General features: G+C 24.5%; 1 protein-coding gene across 1 annotated transcript in view; it reads right to left on the bottom strand.

The window, feature by feature from the left end:
* LOC117179966 overlaps positions 1-12,490 on the bottom strand; it is a 153,810-nt gene that overhangs the window by 80,305 nt on the left and 61,015 nt on the right. Inside the window, exon 2 of the mRNA XM_033372225.1 lies at positions 2,199-3,188. Coding sequence (XP_033228116.1) covers positions 2,199-3,188 — 990 coding nt within the window. The remainder of the gene's footprint in view (positions 1-2,198; positions 3,189-12,490) is intronic.

Raw genomic sequence — 12,490 nt, 5'->3', positions numbered from 1 at the left:
TATTTTTTGCAATTTTTTAATAAAAATTGTTTGTAATACATAAAATATTACTTTATATTGATAATAAAATGTCAAAATAAATTGTTTAAAATTTTTTACTTGCAATAAGGTAATAATTAATACAGATTAAAAAGCAAAATTGTTTAAAGAATATACTTTCAAAAAATATCCACTTTGAATATTGCTGGAAAATTGCAATTTTGTTTAATGTTCAACTTTCTGTTAAATTTTCAATTAGATAGAGGTTATAATTAATGTAATTTTAGTAATCTAGAAAGTTAAACAAATTATTATTGTTTATAACTATCTTCTTCTATATAAATGTAAGATACTTGTGTTTTTTTCTGAAATTTTTATCTTTTTCATTCGACTTTTTTTAGTGAAATAATAGTTAATTAAAGTTAACAAAGATACTTGTTTAAACAATTTTTTATTGTTTATATCTATCTTCTCCTGTATTCATTCTAGATAGTAGCGGTTTCTTTAAAAACTTAAAATTCTGTGCACTTTTCACTTAGTGAGGTAATAATAAATTAAAGTTAACAAACCTAATTGTTTAAACAATTTATTATTGTTCACAAGTATCTTCTCCTATATTAATGCGAGATAATTGCGGCTTTTTCTAAAATTTTCGACTTTTTGTTCACTTTTCACTTAGTGAGATAAAAATTAATTCACGTGAACAAAAATACATACTTATTTGAACAATTTATTATTGTTTATAACTATTTTCTCCTTTATTGATGCTTGCAGTTGCGGTTGTTTCTCGAATATTCGACTTTTTGTCCGCTTTTTGTTCGATGATATTTTAATTATTAAAATTTAACAAACGTACTTTCTTCAGCAATTTACTATTGTTTACAACAAAATTCTCATGGAGTAATGCTAGAAAGCTGTGGGGTTTTAGGAAATATTAAATTTTTCTGTGATTTTTTAGTTTTTAACAAAAAATAAATAAAAATTACAGAGATTATTTTTTTAAATAATCTCTTTCTTTTTTATGAATAGATTTTTCTAAAATAAAACAGATTTCTAAAATATTCTTTAAATTTTCTATATAACTCATTTTAAAATGTAAATTTTTCATGAAATTTCCACATTGTTCTTTGAATAAAAATGTAACTGTTTAGTCGAAAAGCTTTTTTTTGGTTTAAAATTTATTTTTTAACTAAAAATTTAATTTGAAAATTCTCCTTTTTTAGTTAAAAAAAAATAATTTTCTTGGTTTGAAATTTCACATTTTTCGGGTGAAAATTCATCATTTTCCTGGAAAATGAATGTTTTGCTAAAAAGTCTTATTTCGGTTTGAAAATTCAATTTTTGCAGAGAAAATGCTTCTTTTCTCTTGAAGGTTCAACAATCTAGATAAGCTTTTATTTCTTATTTGCGTGAAAAATATTTATTTGTTGAAAACTCGTCTTTTTTGTTTTACAATTCTTTTTTTTTCTAATTTTATCTTTTTTGTTTAAAATATAAACTATGGCCATTTTTAAAAATTCATCCTTTTTAATTGGCATTTTAACTATTATGTTAAAAATGTAATTCTTTTGTTGAAAATTCAAGTATTATGTTAAAAAGCTATCTTTTATGGTAGAAAACACTTTATGTATTTAAGAGAAATTAATATATTTGAAATTTTTTTATTTGTATCTGAAATACTGTTTTATTCAATTTATAAAAAATACAATCTTCAAAAATATTACAAGATTAAATTGCTGGTATTTAAATATTAATTATCAAGTAAACTATAAACTTCTCGGACACCCTGCCTAATTCTCCTAGCAATAACCAGCAAAACATTTCCGGAAACTGAGAATCAAGTTTATTAAAAAGGGGGGGGGGGGGGGGGGGGTAGAAATATTTTGTTGCGGTTTGTTACAAGTTGGAGAGGGGTTCTTAAAGAGGACCTATAATCCATTACATAAATAATTTTAAAAAATAATAATAATAAAAAGAAGACAAAATATCTGGACCACCCCAATATCCTAAATACTCTAATATGTCCTCGATCTCTCATTGCTAGACTGTGGACACCCTGAATACATACATGAATTTAAATGCACAAATTAAATTCTAAACTTGAAATCTGGTGACTGCATAAGTACTTCCTTCTTAAACAAGATAATCAAAGACGCTATTTGTGATATCTCAGAAGATTAATCTAGGATCCTGATTGAAAGACATTGGGAAATACTTACAGGTGTGTCCAGATGACTCTGCAACACGATGGGTTGAATTTTCGGCGAATGATGAGGCCTTGCAAGTTGTCTCCAAGGTGATGCAGTCACCTGATTGGCCACGTGTCTCCTTGGAGGTCTCCACCTACAGCAACTTTCTCCACAGGTCAAGTCTTCACCAGCTTGGGAATAATCAATATTGTTCGAAGTACCAATCGTAGCACAATACAATGGCGGGATCCTATCTTCAAAAAATCTGTCCCTGATCTGATAACTTCCACCAGAAACACCAAAATTTGCTCGACGAGTTGTGTCGTCTGATTTGCGATTGTTTGCTGATTCAAACCCACATGGATCGTGAGAAATTCTCATCTCCAAGACATCAAGATTGTCAGGGCCAAGTTCGCAAGGTCTTTTTGATGAATAAGAGACATCTGTTACATCAAGAACTTCCGAACATTCGACACTTCTTTGGTCCCTTTCTAAATCTAAAACACTTTCATGATTGGTCTGCCAATAATTAGCTTCCACTGGTAGTTGTCTTTCGAAGACGAGATTATTCCGATACTTGATCGGAGATTCTGAACCACGAAACATTTTAGGAGCAGTGTGAGAAACTGTCCTGGAAAAATCATCAAAGCCTGGAGAGGGTGTTTCCTTTTTGTTTAGACCTTCCTCGTAGTGAGGAATTATTTGTCGAGGTCGGAACCACCTTTCGTTTGATGGGTATTGTTCACACTCGAGGTAATTTGTACTAATTTTTACATCTTTCAAGTCTTCTGGTTTGTAATCTGCTACACAGTTTTTCATAAACACCGGAAGTGGCGGAAGTTGAATGTGGAGAGCTTCTGCTGCTCTTAAAAATGCGTTCAATCTGAGTCGTGGAACCGTTGCACTTCCGGTATAAACGAAACCAAGTATTGCAGCGAGTTCCGGTCCCTCGACTTCAGCCAAAATCACTGTGATTGGCTCGCAATATTCCACCCCTTTGCTGTGTGCCAAAAGAACATCCTGAAAAAAGAACACAAATATGTTTTATTGTTATTTTCTGTTATTTTTAAAAGTAATTCAAAAACAACGTCAGAGCATTTGGGAGGAGGAGTTAATATTAAAGTATTACGGTTTCGCATAATAAAATGGGGGGGGGGGGGTTTGGAAGACCTTATGTAAGAAAAATTTTGTACTAAAAAAAATTATTCAAAATATGTTACAACTTAAAGGAGATTCCAGCAGAAATGCAACATATTTAAAAAAAGTATTAAATTTGCATACAAAGTAGATGAATTTTTAACCTAATAGTTCATTTTTAAAACAAAAATATAGCATTTTAAGGAAGGAGATTAATTCCTTATAGAAAAGAGGAATTTTTAACAAAATGCAAGACTTTTCAACCAAACCATTCTATTTTTAATTAAAACAAATAAATTTTGAAACAAAAGTGAAATTGTTGATTTTTAAGTCACAAAAATAATCATTTGCAACAAAAAATACGAATTTTGAACAAAATATTTCAATTTTTATCTAAAAGGATAAAAATACAACTGGGAAGATTAATTGACTACCAACAAGACAAATTATCAATAAATAGCATTAATTTTCAATAAAACAGTTCAATTTTTAACTTGTAAAAGATAAATGTTAACCAAAAATAGGATAGTTCATTTTTAAGTGAAAACATTAATTTTCAACAAATAAGAACAAATTTTCTACTAAAGAAAAGAATTTTCAATTAAAATGATAAATCTAAAATTAATAATGAAATAAAAAAATAACTTTCAAAGATACAATCAAATTTTCAAACAAAGAGATGAATCTTTAGCCAGAAAATTATTTTTTAACAATTTTTCATCCTAATAATTGATTTTTCAGCTAAAAATGAAATTGTTAAATTCTTTGACACAAAAATAATTTTTTAAATAAAAAACTAGTTTTTAACAATATAATTAATTTTAAAAAAAACTAACAAAATGGTTCAATTTTTTACCATGGAAATGAATTTCCGATTGAAATAATATCTCTTCAACGAAATAAAAAATAAAATTTTAAGATGAACTTTCGAACAGAAAGATGAATCTTCAACCAAGAATATCAGCAATCTAGCAAAAAAAGTCAAATTTTCAACCAAATATATCAATTTATAAATAATTAAATTAAATTAAAATGTTCAAACAAAAAGATGAATTTCAGCCTAAAACTTAATTTTTTATTTCGGGAATTATTCAAAAAAATAGTCGAATATTAGGGAAATATGAAATTGTTAATTTTTCAATTAAAAAATAATTTTCAACCAAAAAAAAACTAATTTTCAATCAAATAATTTAAATTTCCAAGGAAAAACCGAATTTTCAACAAAACATATCAATTTGAAACCGAATAGTTGAATTTATAACTAAAATTTAAAAAGTTAAATTCTCAGTTTAAAAAATTAATTGTGAAGCAAAAAAAAAGATTTTTAAAGAAATGAATCTTTAGCTAAATAATTATTATTAAAAAATGTTCAACAAATAATTAAATTTTCAGCAATAAATAAAATTGTTAAATTATTAGTTAAAACCCTAATTTTTAACAACAAAAAACTTCATTAATAAAGTTATTAGTTTTTACAAAAAAAAAATATATTTTCAAAAAACAATTCAATTTGAAAATAAAGAGACGAATTTTCAGCAAATTAAAGCGAATTTTAAACAAAAATCAATTTTCAACCAAATTGTTGAATTTTTAACTATAAATTAAATAATGAAATACTCTAATAAAAAACCTAACTTTTAACTTATAAGCAGATTTTAAATAATTAATTAAATCTTCAACCAAAGATAAATCTTTAGTCAAAAAATTAATTTTTAACATTATAGATTTTTCACCCAAGAGTTGAATTTTCAACTAAAAATAAAATAGTTAATTTTTTAAGTTAAATAATATATTTTTTAACAAAGAAGCAGGTTTTTAACAAAATATTTTAATTTTCAACTTTTTTGTTCATACTTTCAAAATTTTTGGTGAATATTCAAATATTTTACTAGAAAATTGAATTATTGAATCAAAAATTTATCTGTTATGTTGCAAAATTCTTCTTTTTTTTGCTTTGATAAAAAATATTTTTTCCACCTGAAAATGTAAATATTCCTTTTTTTAAATTAATTTTTATAAGTTGAAAATTCAACTATTTAGTACAAAATTATTCTATTTTGTTGAAAATTTTGTCTTCTTAGTTAGAAAATAATTTGTTCTTGCTGAAAATTCATCTACATATTTGATTGAAGTTTAAACCATTTTGTGTAAAACTTATCTTTTTTTAACAAAAATTCTACGGCTTTGTAAAAATTTTATCCTTTTTGGTTCGAAATTCATCTTGCTTGATGGAAAATGAACATTTTTGTTGAAAATTAACATTTTCGGTATGAAAATTGATCTATTCGGTTGAAAATTAACTTCTTTGTTGAAAATTTATATTCGCGGGTTGAAAATTGAACTATTATGTAGAAAATTGACATTTAAAAAATTTGGTTCAATACTTTTTTCTTTCATGGTAGAAAATCCAACTTTTTTGTTGAAAATTCGTCTTTTTTATTTTAAGTTTTTTCATTAAAAATAAAAACATTGTATTATTTTTTTGTTTACGTTGAAAATTTAACTATTATGTTGCAAATTTGTCCCTTTTGTTCCAGAGTTCAACTATGCTGTTGTAATTACAACTTCTTAGTTTATAATTATTCTTTTTTTTTAACTATTTTGTTAAAAATTCATCTTTGTAAATCGATGATTCAGATAAGTAATTAAAAATTAATTTCTTTGATTATAATCATATGATTTTTTTTAAATTCAATGTAACTATTCCATTCTTGGTTGAAATTGAACAATTTAAAATTAAAAATTGATCTTTTCTGTATAAAAATTAATTTATTTGGCTGAAATGTCCTTTTTGGTAGAAAACTAATATTCTTGGTTGAAAGTTCATCCGTCGTTTTTTTTTCTTTATCTATAGTAGCTTCATTATAAACAGAATAAATGATTTTAATCATTGATTACTATAATGAATTAATTAAGAACTTAGAGACTAATTACTATAAACAATCAATTCATAAGTTCAAAGGGTAAGATGCAATCATGAATCCGCATAGTATCTCAAAAACAATCCTCTTCTTAGAACACTCATAAACCCCTGGAATAATTTCTTTCCTGATACTTTGTAACAAATGTCAATAACGCAGAACTGAGAAGTTATAACGAACTTTCAGGACACTATCTGTGTCAATGAATTCCTCCTTGAACATCGAGTGTGAAAGGCCAGGCTATAGAAGTGCGTTCATCACTTGCAATCATTTTTCCCTTTTCGTTTCTGAGTTGACGGATAGAGTGTCTAACAAGCCGCACCTGGGAATGCCTATGCCCTATATATACAAACGACCACGCCAATTTATCCAATTGTATTCGAGCATTCATTAAATTCTCCATTTCACTTCACTTCAATCCATTCTATTTTTTCCCGGAATCGTGTAAAAAGAGATTGTGTCCTGATGATCGACATGATCGTGGATCACTCATTTCTGTGAGATGAAGTTTTGCTATTTAAATGAAAGACTGGACCTATAAAATGCGTTACATTAGAGACTCTCATTAAGGCGCCTCTCAATAGTGCGCCTCTCAATAGTGCACCTCTCAATGGGGCGCCTTCCCCTCAACTGCGCTCGGACATTACCCCCACCTTCTAGCCTCCGCGATTGTTGAGAGGGATTTCGAACCATTGCCTCTCAATAGGGCCACTCAAAGCCCATTACCATTTACCCAATTTTCGAGTTACTTTTTATTTCTTAAAACTTTTTACCACTCGAAGTTTCGCTGAATTAGAATCTAAAATAATGTATTTAATAAATCCATGTAACGTAAAATTTACTATTACTACTAGTAATATTAAAGAGCGAGATATCATTTCAAGATTTTGGTGCACGATATGTTAATTCAATATTGTGAAAAAACAAAATTCTTGTAAAATATTTGTTCGAAATCATTAAAAATTAATGCGTACAATCTAAAAAATCACATTCTGATCCGATTCTCAGTTTTCAATATGAAAATGAATGCAATGTAAAAATAAATATTATTATGCAACATTCAATTGCATAACCTATTTATGTTGCTTGATGGAAAAAAATTAAAATTCAATCTTTACGTAATTAAATAGTGTAAAGAAATTAAAGTCAATAATAACCAATGATTCAGTTAACAAAATAAAAAGCCGTAAACCATTATTTTCTTTAAAAAATTCAAATAATTTGCACTTCCTATATTTTTTTAAATTAAAATTTTCATTTGTGAAAATTTTAATTATTAATAAACTTTTACTCTGAATTAAAAAAAAGTAACTATCATTTTCAAAAAAGATCAGATACTCATCGCAAAACATAATAAGGATTTCAAAAAAAATCGTATAATTGTAATACAGATAGGTTAAAAATAAATAAACTTTTATTATACAAATTATATGAAATATTCAATTACATCACCCTAAGATAAATAATTAATTGCTGTTTATGATTAGAGAAAAATTAAAATTCAATCCTTCTGTTATTTAGTATTATAAAAATTTATCAGCTAATAAGTAATTTATCAGTTAACAACATAAAAAGCATTAAAGAATTATTTTCAGTGAATCATTCAAATAATTTTATGTTACTTAATTAAAAGAATTTAACGTACAAATTAAAAAATTAAATGCATATACCCATTTCACAATATCAGAATCGGTTGAAAAATTATATAATTGGAATAGGGATGTTTTAGTATCAATAAACTTTTATTATGCAAATTATATATTATATAAGAAACTAAATTTTAGTCTTTATTAAATTTAATATTTAAAAAAAATGATTCAGACAATAATCAATCAAATTATTTCACAATATGAGAAACATTTAACAATCATTCTCACTGAAACATTCAAATAATTTTTACTTAATATTTTTTTCAAATTTGATTTATTAATAAGATTTTAAACTTATTCCAGAAATAATATTTTTTTATTGAATCAATAATATATAATCAGTTTAAAAAATATAAAAAGAATTGAACAATCATTTTCATTGAATCATTCTAATCATTTTTACATTATATTTTCTTTAAATTTCAAACAGCATTTCTATGTGTTTAATTTATTAATAACCTTTAAAACTAATTTCGAAAAAATTGAAATTATTTATATTGAATTTTGAAAATTAAAATTAAATGCCGATTTCACTTCACAAGCATAAAAAATTATATATTTGTAATAGAGGTATTCTAAAGAAATAACAAACTTTTATTCTAAAAGTAATAGCTAATATTAAATTAGATAATCTAAAAGTAAATAATCAGTTCATTTTACTCCATTTGAAACTTTTTATTTAAATTTTTATGTAATTGAATATTCTCGTCAAAATTATTTCACAAAAAATTAATTATATAGTTCACAACATAAAAAGCCTCAATAAATTATTTTCATTGACAAAATAAAATTATTTTTAGTTACATACATATATTTTTAAAATTTTTATTTCTGAAAATTTGTGTTGCTTTTAAAATAATTCCAAAAAATTTAAGTTTCAACAGAATTATTTAAAAATAATTAATCATTTAAAAACAAAAAAAAAACATTAAACCATTATTTTCACTGAAACATTCAAATAATTTTCACTTTTAACATTTTTTAAATTTGAATTTTTCTTTGTTTAAATTTAATTATTTCTAAGCTTCTCATTATTTCTAGAAAATATAAATTTCAGCAGAATCGATTAATAATTAATTAATGATTATTGACCATAAAAATCATTTAATAATTATTTTCATTGAATTCTAATTACAATAATTATATTGATTCTGAAAATTGAATTCAGATACTCATTTTTCCAAATCACAAACATTAGAAAAAATTATTGTAATAGAGATATTTTGACAAAAGATAAGTTTTACTATAAAAATAATAACTAACATTTAATTACATAAGTTTAATGAAAATAATCAATTTATGTGACTTAATTGAAAAAATTTATTTTCAGTTTTTTGAAGAATAAGAAATCAATCAGTAAATAATTATTTAATCAGTTCATAATATAAAAAGCAGTGATAAATTATTTTGATTGAAACATCAAAATAATGTCCAGCTTCAAATTTGCTGAAAATTTAAAGTATTAATAATCTTTTAAAATAATTCCATAAAAACTTTAAACGTATTTACGTATAATTTTGAAGATTGAATTCAGTTACTTATATAAAACCATCAAAAACATTTTTAAAAGTATAACATTGGAATAGGGAAATTTTAATTATAGAAAGAATTTTATTATAAAAATCGTACGCCATATTAAAAAGCATAACTTTAGAGTGAATAATAAATTTATTTTCTTAGTGAAACAATATTTAACTTTAACTTTATGTAATTTAATATTGTGAAAAGAATTCATCAGCTGATATTAATTTAACAATCAATAACTTAAAAAGCTTTAAATAAATTGTTTTCATTGAATCATTTATTTAAAAATGTCCCGTTTACGGAAAAAGAAAATCCAAAATTTGTAATTTGATTTTCAAAAAATGAAACTCACACTCCAAGATTATAAATTTTATTCTCAACTCCCCCTACCCCCTCCACGCTCCCCACAGTGCCCCAAATCTGACCCAAAAATGAAAAACTACATTTTTACGTATTATAATTAATTTTCAGTAATTTCTGCCATTTTTAAGATAAATAATTACAATTAGACAACTTGAATATCCCTCATGACATGCGAAACAAGGTCTAATTGTTTAAATAAATGTAACTGACTTAAAAAATTATTTTTTCCCAAAAACTAAAAAAAAATCGTATGTTTGGAATAAAATGTAAATGTTAATCATCCTTTGAAGTAGTACATTCTTTCAAAAACATTATGTGATTATTTAAACAATTAATTATTTTTTATTTTCATAATATGTAAAATTGAGCCAGAAATGTCCACTTTTTTTCAAGTTGGTATCCTATGCTACGTTTTATTGAATAAATACATCATTTTGATATATTTCTTCTAATTATTAACAAATTTCTATGTGTTTAAACAATTTTTATTTGCTCAAGCATTTTTCTTTCTAAAGTTTTTAGAAAATAACATAAAATGAAACACATACAATTATTTTTCTGACTGAATTGTGTATAGAAAGAATATATTAACCATTTTTTAATTTTTAAGCAAATTGAATTTGGTTAAACAAATTATTTTTCTAAAATATTTTTAAAACCGTATATAATGGATTTAACATAATATTGCATTATATGAGAAAAATATGAGAAATGAGAAATGTACGAAAATTTTGTAATTATTCAACAATAAGTAGGATATGATACCAATTTGAGAAAAAAGTAGAAACTTCTAACTCAATGTTTAAAATTTTTGAAAATAAACAATGTTTAATTGTTTAAATAAGCACACAGCGTTTTTAACCAAATTTACTACTACAAAAAATGACCAAATCTTACATTTTATTCAGAAAATGCCATTAATTTTTATATTTTTTAGTTCAACCAAATTTTTTAAATCAACCAAAATCTTTTAAACAAAATAGTTGAATAATCAAGCAAAGAATAATAATTTTTAAACAGAAAGTTGCACTTTCATAAAAAAATGAAATTTCTACTAAAATAGATTAATTTTTAGCAAAAGCGGTTTACTTTTTGACAAGAATGTTAAATTATCTACCAAATAATTGTGTTTTTATCCAAAAAATATGAAATTTCTCTTAAAACAGATGAATTTCATTTTTTTTTATATAGTTTATTTTTTATCCAAAAATGATCAAATTTGTTCTATAACAGATGAATTTTTTTTTTAAATTGACAAACTTTTTTTTAACGTTGAAATTCAATCCAGAAAATATTGCAGTTCATTTTCCAACACCAAAATATAACTTTTAAACAAAAAGTACATTTTTTATGAAATAGTTCATTTTTCAACAAAACAGTAGAATTTTTAACCAAAAAGTATGACTTTTTCACAAAATAATTTAATCTTGAACCAAAAAGTTGCATTTTAATCCAAGAAATATAAAATTTCTCTTTAAACAAATGAATTTTGAATTTAAAAACTAAATTTTTTCAAGTTAAATTTTCATCTAGAAAAGATTTAAGTTCTTTTTTAACACCAAAATATTAAATTAGAACAAAAAGTAAATTTTCTACAAAATATTTAAATTTTCAACAAAAAAAAAACATTAGAATTTTCAACCAAAAATTATAACTTTTCAACAAAATTGTTGAATTTTCAACTGTACAGATGCATTTTTATTCAAGAAAGATGACATTTCTCCTAAAACAGATGAATTAAAAAAATCCTTAAAAACTAGTAAAATTTGTCTTTAAAGAAGATTCCAGTTCATCGTCCAACAGACCAAATAAAAATTGTAAACAATAAAATAATTTTCTGCTAAATATTCGAATTGATAGTCAAAAAGCATGACTTTTTAACAAGATTGTTAAATTTGTAACCAAAAATTTACATTTTTTTTCAAGAAAAATGGAAATTCTACTAAAACAGATGAATTTTGAAACAAAAGACAAATTTTCATCGAAAAAGATTGCAATTGCCTTTTCCAGATAAGAATAGGAATTTTAAACAAAAAGTAATTTTTTATCTAATATTTAAATTTTCAACAAAGCAGTTGCATTTTTACCTAAGAAAGGTGTAATATTTCTGCTATAAAATATGAGTTTATAAATAAAAAAGACAAATTTCCAGAAGAAATCATTTTCATCAAAAAAAATCTCAATCGACTTATCAGCAACAAAATATGAATTTTAAACAAAAGTTTAATGTTCTACGAAAATGCATTTCTTACCAAACAGTTAAATATGCAACCAAAAAGAATGTCTTTTAAGAAAATTGTTAAATTTTAACCAAATAATAAAATTCATAACTAAAAGGATGATCTTCAGAAGAAGGTTTTTTGCAAATTTGCAAAAATTACGTACGCGAGTGAAGGAGGGGGTCTCCCTTCCATAAAGAATCGTAACAAACTGTCTCGACCCCCCCCCCCTTCAGCTATGGGCCAATCGATTGGAATGAAAAGCGACTCTTATTTTTGCAATGTGCTCTTTGTTTAAGAAATTATACAATGTCTTGCATGTAATTTGAAATTTTTCTTTTCTGTATCTTAGAAACTGTATTGAATTCTATAAATATTTTAATTTCAAAAAATAAAAGAGGCTTGCATGTACTAGAACCTCGTCTACATATATCACTGCTTTTTCTTGGATTTATGCAGTCCGATAAAATCTTCATCCACATTTCATGCAGATGTTACTCTTGAAAGGA

This window comes from Belonocnema kinseyi, chromosome 9 (assembly GCF_010883055.1).
Source record: "Belonocnema kinseyi isolate 2016_QV_RU_SX_M_011 chromosome 9, B_treatae_v1, whole genome shotgun sequence".
In the NCBI taxonomy this organism is placed as follows: domain Eukaryota; kingdom Metazoa; phylum Arthropoda; class Insecta; order Hymenoptera; family Cynipidae; genus Belonocnema; species Belonocnema kinseyi.
This window is presented reverse-complemented; position numbering and strand designations above follow the sequence as displayed.